Here is a 15,892-nt window from a genome sequence, read left to right as displayed (position 1 = left end):
GAATCCGTACTTCATTCAGAACTTCGTAACGGATCCCATCAACCTCGAAGCTCACGAAGAAATGCTTTACGCGGGACATTCGCATCTATTGTCCACAGTTCGTCGTTACTGTTTGATGGATGGTTCCAACAAAACTCGAAATACAGTCCACAAACACATCGTCAAACATCATCTGCAAGTGGCTCTTGTTGTCCTTTAGACACAAGACAAAATTACCCTTACGGTTACACAAATTAAAGCGTGCTTAAAATCCCGGCCGCTTTCTTCCCGCTCAAATGATCCTACAGACCCCGAGGCCCTAACTCCAGGCCATTTCCTCATCGGTGGTCCGAAAAAATCCCTTCCCGAACCAAACCCTATCACACTATCCTTCAATCACCTGCTCCGCTGGCAAAACCAACAGCGTGTTCTCCAAGCGCTTTGGGATCGCTGGTACGATTACCTGCCCACTCTACAGCGTCCTCAAAAATGGCCCGCTCAACATTCGAATCTATCCGTCGGTGACATGGTTCTGGTTCAAGACAACAGCTTGCTTCCAACGAAATGGCTCATCACTCGAATCCTGAAGACGATTGTTGGCGATGATGTGTGTGGTGGAGTGGCAGACGTGCTGTGTGATGGAAACCAAATCCACTGTTGCTCGATCCGCAAAATGTGCCCGCTCCCACATTGCCAAGCCTCCGAATCCTCCACAGTCACGGAATCCGAGCGTCAGCCTTCCGCTCCGAGCTGCACTCACCACCCATCTCCCATAATTGCTCTTCAGTCGATATCTACATATCCGGCTGCTGTTCAATGTGTGCTGCTTTCGACAACACGATTGGTTTCGACAACGACGGCAACAAATCGATGGCGAACCGGAATACCGTTGGATTCTTCGCAGTCATCGTGAAACTCGACATCGAGAGCCGTTTCATCCATCCTAGGTCCTGTTGAAATGGACATTTCAAGGGGGGCGGCATGTTCCGACGCAGTCACAATGCAGCGATTCGACACCGACACAAGAATGAAGTACATACATTTTGATGAAGAAAAGAAATTTAATCGAACACGAATGTCAAGTGTATTAGTTCTAAGGGAACAAATGAAATGTAAATATTTAACACAAAACATTAATTTCACCTTACACTATTTCACACAATATACCACACAAAACGAAAATGAATTACCAACACTGAACACTAACACCACTAGAATTAAGAGTGAGAAAATTTGGACGAGAAAGTGAACAGTGAATTCAAACTTTAGCTTGTAAGTGACATGTATTTATTTACTTCAATAAAGCTCACTTTCTAAACCTAACTCGTGAGCATCAGACGTGTTTTGCCACCGAAAATCTCGTTTCGTTCTCGGCCTTTGTTTCGCTCCGCCATCGCTGGTCAAATTGATGACCTAAGTTGTTGCTGCTTCTCCGGATTATTCGAGCCGTTTGGGACCCAATTCGTGGGACACAGACAACGGAACCCTACGTCCGTACAAATCTAATACCGATAATTCCACCTCAAAGGTAGTTCATTATTGGATTGGAGTCTGATTTGTCGGTGTCGGTATAACATTCAATTACTTTTCGTATTTCGTTCCTGTGAATGCTTGTAATCCATTCTGAACAGCTTCTACCATGTGATAGTAGTTACATATCGGCTATTGAAAGAACTTCATTAGCTTATCAGTAATTATCTACCGAAGATGTACTTAAATAACAGTCACTCATTCAGCTATGAATGTGCTGATAAACTTCATGCAACTATTGAAGCAGTTTGTGCATTTTGGATTTTTGATTTGGTTGAAGTTGAAATTGAAAGAATTCTTTACTCTCAATCTTTTAAATCTTAGTTTGCCCTGGAAAAATCGTTTCACTATCTGCTCCAATTTATTATTATTTTTAACTACCTCTCCAATCGATCTCCTAACTCGCTCGCCATGTCCCGGTCCAACGGCCGATACAGATCTTCAACACCGAGGGGTCGCTTCGAGCCGAGCCGAAACATGTCAATCGACCACCAGAACGTGAGAGCCGACAGCAGATTGGCACCCTGCCGGGGGTTCTCGAGTAAGTTAACCTTGGGGGCTTCCATTATTGTTAGGGAATTTCGTTCTTTTTGCGGCTGCTTCCACACAAAGTACGCGGGACAACTTTTTTACAACCGATTAGCTTGTTAGCCCTAGAACGGCGATAAGAAATTGCATTCTCCACACTTCACTAATGCACCGGCACACGGAAATCACTTGACGATTTGTCGGGTATTATCTGTTTTTGATTGCGCAATACCAAACAATCTTCCTCAGTGGAGAGGCTCTCTGATAAAGACTCTTCTCGAATCAGCTGTTGCTTGGCGAAGGTGTTAGCAGCTGAACACTTTGTAATGTAGTTTGTAGCGCGAATATTTTTACTAAAGAAGCGAGCTCTAGCTCGGCCAGTGATAAACTGACAACTTCCCGCAAGTTTCTCTCGACGAATGTTTTATGAGTTCGTAAACATGAACGGGCGAGAAAATTGTTGACCAGAGCCTAATCTGTAACCGATTCGCATATGTGTTCTAGCGAAATAAGTAGGTAACAAACAAAAACAACCGACATAAATCAACAGTATTCTAACCTGCAGCGTGGATGGTAAATTTAATCTGTTTTCATTTAATCAACACCGGTACAACTGTCAAGCACGTGCCGAGTGAACTTTGAGAACACGAGATTATAGTAACCTTTAATACCCCAATTTAAAGTTGAAACTATTTTTTAAATGAATTTGTCTACATCAAACAGCTCATAAGCGATCATATTAAAAAGAAAAATTCGCTGATTTATATTTTTACAATTGATTGCTAGAGCCAGCCTTGACAATTTTGCAACGATAACAACGTATTGAAAAGGAAAAAAGAAAATTTATATTACTACCTATCATGCTAAGCTAGGCCACAACCCCACATAAATATCTGTCAGAAGCCTCAAGAAGCCAATCATCGGAGTGGAACTGTCGACCGGAAACTGCGTGCCAAGATTTTGAAGACAATTAAGAGGAATTCAAATCTGTCGGACCGTGATTTGGTTATAGAACCGTGAGGAGAATTCGATTGCGGGAAGGAATCAAGTCGTATCGAGATCGCAAACAGTCAAATCGGACCATAAAAAAGAATAGTGTGGCCAAAATCAATGCTCTGAAGCTATACGACCAGGTACTGACCAAGTCTGACGGGTGTCTTCTGATGGACGATGAAACCTATGTCAAGGCTGACTTTGGGCAAATCCCAGGTCAAAAATTTTACTTGGCAACGGCTCGGGGAAGATGTTCCAGCCAAATTTAAATTTGTTTTTCCGACAAATTTGCACGAAAATTTATGCTTTGGCAGGTCACTTGCAGCTGTGGCAAAAAACAAAAGTTTTCTTTACAATTAAGACAACGACGTCGGATTTATACCAAAAAGAGTGTCTCCAAACACGAATTTTTATATATGTTTTGAGCATATTTGGCAAGCTGTCATTAGAGCAAAGTTGTTCAAGAATGGTATGCAGAGAAAGGGGTCCAGTTTGTTCCGAAAAACCTTAACTCACCTAACTGTCTCCAGTTCCGTCCTATTGCCTTAAATACTGGGCAATCACGACTCAAGGCAAAGGGAAAGATTTTAAAAGACGGACACACACATAGGATCTCAGTGAAACTTGGAGTGGATTCGATCTAATGAACATTTGTGTAGATTACTTGAAATATAACCACTACACCAAAGCCGCTGGTTGTCTAAGACATCAATCAGATGAAGACCTGATGGAATAAGATAGCTAAAACGATAGACGAACAAGGTGTGCGACGCCTAATGAGCCGTGTTGCAGGATAAATTCGAGAATTCCTTCGAAACCGTGACGAATAATTTTATCAATATTTTTCTGGAAAGTATGAAAAAAAACGCTACATTTGAATAAACAAGATCTGGCATTTTATAATAAAAAGCGGAAATACAGGCAATTGTTTTTGTTCCAATTATATCTGAAGCAAGCTTTGAGCTTGCCCGATTGCCCGGTTTTATCCGGGTTTGCCCAGATATTTGATACAACATTTGGGAAAATCCGGTCCGGCCCGGTTGCGTGGATTTCATTGAAATAAACCCGGATTTTGACCGGATTCATTCACTGTATTTGCCAAATCAAACAAAAAGAAAACAAATTGTGGAACAACAAATTTTTATTTATTTAACAGTTTTTTATCGGTTGGAAGATAAAAAAAAATCGGGACTAAGCTTAGCTTAGCTTAACTTTATTGACTACTCATATCCACTTTAAATCATTGAACTCGAAATACATCATTTAAAGATCTTTTAAAATCGATTCTAGAGGAATTTTGCATTTTTTATATTTAGTTTAAAACTATTCAATTCGAATTCCATGATCGCTGACGTGGCTTAGGCGGCATCCATAAATTACGTAACGCAAAAAATGCACTTTTCTGACCCCCTCCCCCCGTATGTCACAAATCGTAACGCTTCGACGTACCCCCCCATGACAATTACGTAACGCTGACAATTACGCCCCCCCACCTTCTCATGTTTTCAAATACTGATTTTCGAAGGTAAAAAAAGATTTTAACATAAAATTTTTCAACGTTCTTCAAAACAGAATTAATATCTATCCAAATAGCTTCATAGTACTCATTGATGATAACTCTATTATGAAAGAAATTAGTTGTCTTACGAGTTGCTCTATGCTTGTTAACTGATGATTTAACTTGTTTACTGTATTGTGATCAAGGAGCATAACTTGTTATGCAAAATATACTCCAATTATTAAAATTCGTCGGAATAATCAAAATTGCATTTTTTAAATCAGTTGAGAAAAGATAGTAATGTTTCCGTTTTAAGATTGGATTGAGTTCTTGGGGTAAATGTACCTAATATTCGGATTTCAAACGGTTATTTTACGGATATCCAATACACATTTTATGGAGTCTATCTCAGAATCTTTAAAGAGGAAAGGTTACAAATCAGTTTTAATCTTGTTGAAGTTTACAAACTTGAAGCTGATTTTAGTTTGCTCACAAACAAACAGACAGGACACTTAGAACAAAATCGGCAGAATTTTTCGCAAAGTGATGGCATTGCCATCTGTTGCCGACATTGCCTATCAATAATTCCAAATAAAACAGTTTGATCATGGTAGCTCATGCAAAAGTTAGATGATTAATACTCAAGCATAGCAACCAGCCAATATATTGTTTATGTTTGGATATACATTAGTGCGGTGAAAATAGTTTTTTAAGATAAAAAACTGTGATTGAGATTGGAGAAAACACTAACGGAACGAGCTTACCTGATGAACCTGGTCAAAAGGATCGAGATGACTACAAGATGGTGATTTGCTGAATGCCAAGAATTTTCATCCTAAACCTGTTGTTGGACCGAAGGAGTCGTTAACTTTTGAGGAATTACCATGAATATGGAGGAGCTGCGGCATGAAAGTGTGAGAGAATTGTACAATTAGTACGACCATTTTATGAAACATTCGGATGAGATTTTGGAGCCGGTCGGACTGCTCCAAAAACATCACCCACTGGCCGTAGTGGAATTGCGACCGATATAGTCTGAGCTGCAGCTGCCCTCAAGAGGAACCTTCAAGGCTTCCAGTTGCTTCTAGCGTTAAGAAGCAAAAAAATATAATTGGTAATTTTTTTTGACGTATTTTTTGAAAGTGCTCCTTTCAATATATTTTGTTTAGTTTCAGTCTGTCGGAATTTCCACGTTAAAAATATTCCCACGTCGAGGAGCAGCTGACTAGTGCTACTATTACTGATCATTCAGCTAAGGCTATGGAAAGGAATAATGAAATGTTACCAAGAGGATCCTTCATGGGTCCATTTCTGGTGCTGCCCCGGTTCTTGATTAGATTCCCTTTCCGGTGACAATCGCGGGGGGAACTTCTATTACTGCTGACAACTTCAATAAATTTTGTTAACATATTTTAATTTGATTTTTGCCCTCAAAAATTTGTGCCGTGAATGATAGCAACAAACCACTCAAGTAACAAACCAACAACTTTTCAATTGAGGAGATGGGAATATCAGATTCAATCATATTACAAAATACTGTTTTGTGTTGGAATAGATTTGAATAAAATTCAGTTTATCGATTTGTAAAATACTTTTCTTTACTTAAATTTGTAAATAATTTTGAATGGTTTTTACAAGCGCTTGTGCGAACTAAATTGTTGGAGTTCCATCGATTGATTTTCGTTGATCTGCAGTGAAAATATCAAAAATAATTCTCAGACTAAGGTAATACTGGAAATACTGGTCGCGTTTAGCGTAACTTTCTGGCTGGACTCGGTTTGGCAAACTCGGAAATCACCAGGGAAAATTGCATGTATATAAAAAGTGCCATCATGAGTCTATATGTGAGTTTTTCAGGTGTCCTTCAAATTTTCCTGGAAGTCTGTCGCAATAACAAATGATTCCCGACTACAAGAATCGACCTTCATTTATTCGAATCACCTGTCTTCATCACTTCTAAAAAACATACGAACATGTTCAATTTTGAAGAATTAGAAATCATGAGGAACAACTTACCGTTTCTACTTAGAAAACGATTTAAATCTTTTGAAATCCTTCCGCATTTCATGATTAATCGAAGTCAATTTTCCGCCTATGTATGGTACGCTTCGATCAGGGACCGGATATACTAATACCACAGACTAATACAGACATGACTCTCCATAGAAAATTCTTTCCAATTTTTCGCAAGATTTCACTTTAGTTATTGCACTGCCATCTGGTATCGACATTGCCCCTAACGATTGAATACCTCGAAAATTGTCGAAGTAGCCATGGAAAATATTGATTAGTCAAAAATAAACAAACAAAAACTCGAGGAGGAAAATCCTCAAAATGAACTCATTTCGAAAAAGCGGAACATCCCCGGAATAAAGGATAAAGGAATTCCATAATTGTAAATATTTTAAGTTTCCACTGCTCGATTTTTTTTTTGCAGGTGGATGGCTCTAGTTGGAGCAAATGGGGTATGCTTGACGACGCCTGGATGCGATGAAAGAAGCGCGGTAGCACCCACCCACAACTGGTCGATTCTATCGATTCCTGCTTGGATGGGCTTTTAGTTCCACGCGCACCTAGAACTTCGGTAAAAGTCGGCCTAAATGATCAAGTCTCATGTATAATGCAGTGTCATGCACATAATGCTGAACGGCCGTTTTTTTAGGTTTACACAGGATTCCGGCTTCGACGGTGAGTGGTTGAAACTAACTACGAGCTATCACTGGCAACGTATCGAAGGATTCGTCGAAGTGTTCACCAAACTACCTAGGCCCATGCGTGATGCCAAGAACACAAGGCAGATCGATCGGTAACGATGGAAGCTGGGACACCAAAGCTGGTCAATCCAACCAACAAACGCGCAGGTTGCATTTGCGCACACAGTCTAGTTCGGTGATGCAGGTTTAGATTTAGATCAACATATATTGGGATTTTTTTTTCTAAATAACGTTCAGTAATTCTATTTGTGCTTTGTACTAGTCGACCTGGTGTGATTTTCCACACCTTAAAAATCAAATAAATTTATTTAAATATTTAGAATTATTTTGATTTTTAATGTTTATCTTCAGGTATCAGGTATCAGAAAGGGGGTGGCTCATAAGCGGCACGTTAACCAAACAAATGGGAAAATTGTACCTGGCCGCATTTTTTTTTTATTTCATCACATACCTGGAAACCAAATAAGCGGAAGGTCATTAACCGTACTACATGTCACAAAAAACAAGAGTTTTGATTCATCAGAATAAATAAAAAGATTTTTTTTTTTATTTAATTGACATTTAAGTGCCATGAAAGGATTGCTTTATTTATTGCATATTTAAATTTCTTTTAGGATAGAATTTAATAAATAAGCTGGAAATTGAATAAAATATTTGATTCTTCTTTCTTTGAATCTTCTCTACAGAATCTTCATCGATAGCTAGAACCACCTTGTGTCTTTTATTTTCACAAGGAAATATTTTAATCACTTTCCAATATTTTGTATCAATATCACTGTTGAGTTTTGATATCATCCGCAGAATTGTGGACGATCCATCGCGTTCCAATGATGGAATGGGAGGAAGTAATGCTGTGGCACGACGTAGTGGCTGAATTGGTGTGTATGGCGTTACACAGAAATCCGATGGCTCACCTTTTGCTTTAATGGCTTCAAGCGAAGATTTAAGCCAATCCATGCTGTGCTGATCCGCTGCATGAAACCAACCGTTTCCTGATTGGATTCCTGAGTTTAGAAACCTCGGCTGAGGTTCCGTATCAGGAATTTGTTGCTGCATTTTCACCAGTAACATGTTGATACGATCAAAATACGTATCGTCAATATCTGCACAACGGCGTTTAATAGTTAATTTTAAATCCGAGTTTCCTGGACACAGTCTTTTCTCCAAATTGTTCTTGGGTGAAACGGCCATACGTTTTCCAGCATCACTGCGGGGACTTTCAAGAAGAAAGTCTTCAAAGTCGTCATTAGGCGGCTGGATCATTTTATTTAAACACGCGGTTTTTACTTTTTCGGTTTTATCCGTATCCTCAGAGCTGCTATCTATCCAGTAGTCACAATGAAATAGACAGAGCAACAGATTGGTATGAGAACAAAGCAAATAATTTGTTCATATAACAATTGTACTACCTTAGGAGAAACAATAAAAACTCACACCAAAAGATGAGTTACCCACAGTATACCATAATAGGTGAGCAGAGTACCCCTTGCAGAGTATCGCATTATCTACTATGATTTCTCAGGAGGGGCTAAACTAAGTATAGTATAAGTTATTGAAGATACCGAAATGATTGTGCTTAGATGAAGACACCCTGATCCACATTTTGTTGAATCAGAACCGGGATCTTTATGAAAGCTGAAGTCATTAAAGGCAACCAGAAGAACTTGTACACATTGGTTATTTGACCAAAACTTGGATTACATTTCTAAATATTTGCAGTATCAAATCAATACTCAATCGACCAGAGAAAATGGGTTCTATCAGATGTCATTCCACACAAACATCAGTTCTCATCCTCGAGAGATACTTATGAAGTTCTACTTACCAGGGATTATTTTTTTTTTCTTTGTGAGCTCGCTCACCAACGTTCTCACTAGATATGAGATCCTAAGCATGTTGCTTGGAGAAGGATTTCGACACAATGCCGCGGGAACCCAGTCAGCGATGATTAGGTTGTGAGCTAAACCACCGTTGATGTCTCACTCGAGTGAGATTCCATAGCAAGATGCTTGGAAGATGTTTCGACACAATGGCGCCGCTGAACGTTTATTGCCTTCACTTTTATCCATATATTTTCGGATATCTTGTAGTCATAACACACAAACTTGTTTTGTCACGTATAGTGCTAAGTTCCATTAACCACTTGCAGTATCAACAAATAATTAAAATCACTTAAATAACACAGAAACTCTCGATTAAAACGACACCTGTGATGGAGCCGGCTGCTCTCACTCACGGAACTCACGGAACTTTCCACACCTTAAAAATCAAATAAATTTATTTAAATATTTAGAATTATTTTGATTTTTAATGTTTATCTTTCTCGATATTAATACAATTAGATCGATTGAAAAAGAAAACTGCAATAAGAATATAAATAATTGAAAAAAAAACAAATTTCTAGTTGTAAGTAAGAATTGATTCTATTTTCGATTGATTCAAGTGTTTTCACAAATCATCGATTATGATTTCGATTTCCCCATTAATAAAAATATTTATTTTGAATTAAGTTTGCTTCGTAAAAATTCAGAATGCCATTAGTAGTTGGGAATCAAACGTCGGGCCTCGAATGAACGCATGTTTTGAATTCTTCTATCTGTAATCCTTTCTATCCTTCAAAAAGAAGAAATATGTACTCTTATTTCATTGGTCTATAAGAAGCCTCTTTTCCATTCTTCATTCAACAAACATTTCCCGTTGCGTTTCTAGTAGGTACAGGTGGCAATCATCGACGGCATTTAGTCAAATCGGATAAAAGACGGTTACGGAAGAAGTGATTCAAGTGACTGCCGGAAGCATTTCTCTTCAGTGGTTGGAATACGAGAACTGGAAGGAAATTTGGTTTAGGGATAAATTTAAAACCTACTTATCAATCAGGAAAAATACCTAAAGCCAAACATCTCAAACTGGTTGCACTACATTTGGTTCAACACTCGTTGCCCTGTTAGTTTTTGGAAGGATGTTTGCCACACCAATATTCCTCGCGTCTAATTTCTTCGGTTAGACCCAACAAACAAAAACAATCATTCCATGGCAACTTGCATTTCAACTTGGAAAATTTGAACAAATTAAAATCGCCAGCTTCGATGATGTCAGTTTATTTTTCGCGATCGACGCGCCTCTGGTGCCGACATTGCCCATAACATTTGCGAAAAACTGAAAAAGAGTGTCCAGTCTGTATTAGTCTGTGCTAATACATCTTCCGATTCAAACCATCTTTTCACACTTTTTTCACAATTCCAAAAAGGATTTTTGGCTTTTAAGGAATTTTCGGTCGGCAAGGAATTGTAAACAAACATTACACAATAAACAGGGCTACCATGATGAAAAATTGTGATTTCCAAAAAAGTGAAGCAGAGCTATCTGGTGGCGACATTGCCTAGCTTCTTAGCTAGTTTTGCGAAGAATGAAAATAGAGTGTCCCGTCTGTTTGTCTGTGGTTTGCTTATTATTCTGCAAAAATTGCATGACATCTGTTACGACAATCGTTACGTAACGATGAGCATACCTCCTCCCTCCCCTATGTCACAACTCATAACGCTCGAGCTTACTCCCTCCCCCCCTAGGGGCGTTACGTAATTTACGGATGCCCCCTTAGCAAAACAAGTTCTACGTCACCAATGGTTGTTACTCCGTGATTAATCGAGGCCATCAATTTTGCACAAAGTCCAAAAGAATGAATGCCATTCTCCCTTTTTATATGATTTATATGATTAATAACGGTGCCGGCCACGTCCGAGTAGTCAATGAGGAAAAGGAAAGGATTGTTAGTACAATAAGATAAAAAAAATCGGGGCTTCGACGTAAAAATTAAATTTCGGGAAAGTTTCTCCAAGATACGCAAAGAAAAAGTAAATTTGGGAGAGTGAGCCTACTTTGGACCTAGAGCCTATTTGGACCTAAAATGCTGAAAAATAGAAATAACTCATTTCGCAGGCATAAGCTTAAGACACCAAAGTTCTTCGAAATAACAGGTTACCTCATCCGCCATATTGGTTGACAGATTCCCGGAATGATGGCGTTGTTGTTATGAAAAATGTACTGAATTCTTCAGTTTTTATTTTTTATGTCAGTAAATTTTACGCCACTGTTCTCCAATTCATAAATTCGACTTCCCAGATTTATGAACTTCTTATAAAAATACGGTTTGGTTTGCGGTTCTGCATAAAATGTGAATTTTACGCAAAAATATCTACAATTTCGTTGAAATTGTAGTTACTGGAAACTTTTTCCAAGCATATTGTAAGCTTAAAAATTGAAAATATCGCAAGAGGACACATTAAATAGTCCTAATGAATCATTAAACACACAAGTTTTGAGTTAGTTAAAACTAAAATATTAAATTAATAAATAATCTTTTCTCGAAACTATTTTCTTATTCGTGTTTTGGAATGATTCTTAGCCCTTATTTAATATGTTTCATATTGAAATTAATTGTTTTATCACCAAATTTAGTCCCTTTGCACTAATTTCTGATTTTTTTTAATGCAAATGACAAAAAACGAAGATATAAGTTTGTTTCCTTTGCAATGTATGAAAAATGTTATAACAACTACGTCATCATGGTAAGCTAATTTCAAGCTCGATGTACGGAAGTAAAATGAAGATATTCTTTTAAGACACTACTATGCACAAAAAGAACTCTTATTCGCCCTCAATGCTATCATATCGATTTTTGCCATGAAAAGTAATTATTCTTACAAAATATTCAGCGATTTTTAAAATATAGGTACCTTTTCTTCAGTGCTCAAACAGATAGCACAGTTAGTGGGGCGCATTTTGAGAAATCAGAGAGAAAAAGAAAAAAATCATGTTTTTTATCTGTCAAAGCCAAATTTAAAAAAGAACCACTAACACTGTGATTAATATGATCTATACTACCTGTTTTTCTTAAAACATAAGAATATCAATGGAAAATCTTGAAAATTTCTAAAGGGTCCAGAAATAGGGCATTTAGACCTAACATCATCTAAACAACCAACCATTCATAAATTAAGGTGCGAATCTTATCCCCCCCCCCACCCCTTTTGATGAATTTCCGTGCTCACCGCTGCTCAGCAAATTTTGTGAAAATTTAGCCACTACAGTTGAAATTTCCAACTTACGTATGAATATTACCAACTACAGTACCGTTAATAATTTAGAGAAATGTCTGATTCTTCAATTTTCAACGGCCATTACTCTTTTTTCTGACAATATATTTGTTCAAATATTCTACGTTAGATAGATCACACTTTTATCTCACAAAAGTGATGTTTTCTATAATATGTATTACTTGAGATACAGTAATTATACGGAAATTGGACTTTTTCAGGGTTTTCCACTCAAATTGCAATATCCCAGAAGTTGCGCAACCCCTATTATTAAACTTTTGTAAAGTGTTTTTGTGAAAAATAAAGCTGGCTTGAGAGAAATTTTTTAAAAGTTCTATCAATTGGATCAAAAGTTATGCGATGTACAATATGTTAGGGCTGGATTGAAAAATGCGATTTCTATATAATTTTGGACGAATGTTTGAATATAAAAAAATCATCAGAATAAGGAGTAGTAGAGGTTAAAAGTTGAAGTGCTAGTGCGTTCGCTTTCCATTTTTATAGAATTATGAACGGTACTAAGATTTAAAATTTCAACAAAACTTCATAAAATAACTGCCCACTTGAGCACTTCCAACGCGCCCAAAATTCAAAATTGGGTTCACCGCCCCCTTAGAAGCTCTCAACGCTGCCCTGGGGGCGGTAGGGACCACTTTGAAAAACACTGATTTAGAACTTTTATTGAGCATTTCCAACATTTTTTGTCAGGTTTATATAAATAAACTACAAGTGAACACAAATGTGTTCTAACTACTGGGCTGCCGACAGTGTTGACTGATAGTGGAATTTTTTGAGATATTCATAAAAGCAATTTTAGTGATTTTTAAAAACGTTTAAAACCTGGAATACTTTTTCCTGGTAATGTTCGATTTCAAATTCAATTTTCAATCCTTTTTTTATATTTTTTCTCGAAAAATCATGCTGGTTATAGGTGTTTTTGATCTTGGTCCAATCACTCCAATAAAAGGAACCAGTTCAGTACCAAAAGATGAACAGTAGGTTAAAAGTGGGGAACATTGATCATTTCTTTCTTTGTAAATCTTTCAATAACACCTATGTTAAAAATTTAATTGAAACTTGCAGATAAGGGAATAAACTATATTTGGGCTTTCTGGAAAATATAAAACTTTCGATCATTTATAAGCAACTAAGAGCAAGTTCACTGGTGTTGGAAAAAAGTGGTAGAAATTTTGACATTTTGAAAATTTTACCATGCAAAAATGTTTTCAAGATCTTTGGGCGTTGTATTTTTTTACAACTCTGTTTCTATTTCAGCCGTATGTGATAGAAATATTGGTATTTTTGCATCACAGCACGCGAAACTACAAACACGCGTGTTGAAAAACTTGAAGGCCACAGATCTTGAAAATGTTTTTGCATGGTAAAATTTTCAAAATGTGCAAAAAGTGACAAAATTTCTACCACTTTTTCCCAACACCAGTGAACTTGCTCTTATGGGTATAGAAAAACCACCGCCACCAACCCTAAATAACAAAAAAATCAATAATGATTAAACGTCCAACGCTGAGGAGCCATTGATTAAAAAAAAAAAAAAGGTGTTCAGATTTTCAAATGGGAATGATGATGAAAATAACAATTTTGGTTTTAAATAAAATTAAAAGAGAAACGAATGATGGATATCCAGAAAGGGAAAATATGGAAAAGCTTTCGGTACAATGGAAACGATAAAGTAACTTATCGTTATTAAAGAGACTATAGTAAACAAAGAGGCGCAATCTGATCCCTTTCAAAATAATGAGCTTGCAACCCTGCTATAGGACTGCCTTCAAGACTGCTTGGTTTTGCTCGATTGCAATGACACTGACAAAAAATCAAAAATTCCAATCGTGACATTTCGTCGCTTTGTTTACTGCTCATTGATCAATATTTAGTCAGCAGCCCAGGTTACTAATGTCGTTTTAGCTAAGCGAAAATGGCAGAAAAGTTTACCTGGGTTTCAAGAAATCAAGATTTAGAACTGGAATTTTGACGAAATTTACTTAAAATCAGTAAATTTGGAAATATTTTGGTTCATTTGCTCAACGTCTACTCTTAGGCGAAATTTCAAATAAAAATAGGTTTTCACCGTTTGTATCGAAAAAAAAGATCCTCGAGGAAAATTTAAATAATTGAAAAACTTGCAGAAAAATGTACAGAAAAAGAGTATTTAGTCAATACATGTTGCGAAAAAAATATAATGGAGCTAAAAAACTTATTTAACTATTTTATTGCATAAAGCTATTAATTGTACGATGAAAATGCGACTTTTCGACGAAAAAATGAGAGGGCTCTCCTTTGAAGGGTCAGCCGAATGTGTTATTTTGTATCGGAAATGAACAAACTTTTGATTTGTTCTTGAGTTAAAAAAAAATAACGCCTCTGAGATAAATCCTGAAATAAGAGTTTGATATTCGAACTACACAACGCTGTTTTTGTTATTTTTTTTTCCCAATCTAAGATACGACAGTTTGAAAAATACGCTTTTTTGATAGAAAAATCCTTATAACTAACGAATGCTTCAAGATAGACATTTGCCGTCCAAGACAAAAAGGTGCGCATTTTTAATTTGATAAAAGTGCTTAGAATACACCGCATACGTAATAAAAAATTGGAAAAAGTTCCATCTGAGAAATTGGTTTTTTAAGACACGCTCTTTCATTCAACATTGTAAAAATCATCATATGCATTTGATGTCTTTGACAAAGTTGCTTTAAAAGTTAATGGCTGAAACTCTGTAGGAGACCATTTTACTCTATCTTTTCAATTAAACAAGTTATGTCAAATTCATAGAAAAAATGACACATCCTAGTTTCTGATTATGTTATAGAGAAGCGCATTATTTGATGAGCAACTTTGCTGAAGACACCGTTTGTCTAAATCTTATAGTTTCAGCGTCATTAATTTTGTCTCGCTAAATTTCCGTTCCGGACCACTGTGCAGTGTGTTTTCTAAATTTTCAAATACTTGAAACGCACGATAAAAAATGATGAGTCCTTCAGTTGCTAAATCTCTACTTATTGAAAATTCTAGTTTTGACGTATAGTTGAAGAAAAAAACAAATGGTTACAGTACGAAATCTTTAACAAATAAGTGAAAATAGAAGCTAAGGAAAAGTTGAAGGAAGTTGGTTAACGAATGAAATAACGTGAACCAAACTTTATTGGAAAAGTAAAAAACGGAAAAGGTTAAATTTGAGCAACATTTTTTAATATTTATTTAGATGAAAGGTGGTCCAAAGTACTGATCAGAGTACTCAAAATAACGAATAAACAAGTTTTTTTAGCATTGAATCTTGTTGAATTCCAACAAACGACGATATGTTCCGATAGAAAAAAACGCTGATCTTCGTAATGAATGGATAAACAGTCAAAAATTATATTCAAAATTATTTTTCATTTCAAGCGATAGCGGTCCAAAATAAGTCCGTTACCCTAGTGTTTATAACTTGGCATCTTTCAAGAAAGCTCCAACTTATCTACTGCAAACATTGAACAAGTGTTCATTCTTTGTTGTTTAAATTTAATACACTTTCTTAAAACATTGCAAAAGTTGTAAAC

At 36.7% G+C, this 15,892-nt stretch overlaps 1 protein-coding gene and 1 long non-coding RNA gene across 3 annotated transcripts in view; one reads left to right on the top strand and one right to left on the bottom strand.

Moving 5' to 3' along the window:
- The window catches only part of LOC129754216 (ATP-binding cassette sub-family C member 4-like), a 37,398-nt gene that overhangs the window by 10,412 nt on the left and 11,094 nt on the right, over positions 1-15,892 (bottom strand). The window contains exon 1 of one of the 2 annotated variants that reach the window (XM_055750126.1): positions 1,891-2,418. The exons of the other annotated variant lie outside the window; for it this stretch is intronic. Within the exon in view, the coding sequence (XP_055606101.1) occupies positions 1,891-2,075 (185 nt within the window). The 5' untranslated portion in view covers positions 2,076-2,418. Of the gene's footprint in view, positions 1-1,890; positions 2,419-15,892 lie in introns of those variants that run through there. 2 annotated transcript variants of the gene reach the window in all.
- Positions 5,143-6,119, top strand: LOC129754233 (uncharacterized). Its single transcript, XR_008738987.1, has 2 exons — positions 5,143-5,642; positions 5,698-6,119. It is a non-coding gene; the product is annotated as an uncharacterized LOC129754233 (long non-coding RNA).

This window comes from Uranotaenia lowii, chromosome 3 (genome assembly GCF_029784155.1).
Source record: "Uranotaenia lowii strain MFRU-FL chromosome 3, ASM2978415v1, whole genome shotgun sequence".
Taxonomy (NCBI): domain Eukaryota; kingdom Metazoa; phylum Arthropoda; class Insecta; order Diptera; family Culicidae; genus Uranotaenia; species Uranotaenia lowii.
This window is presented reverse-complemented; position numbering and strand designations above follow the sequence as displayed.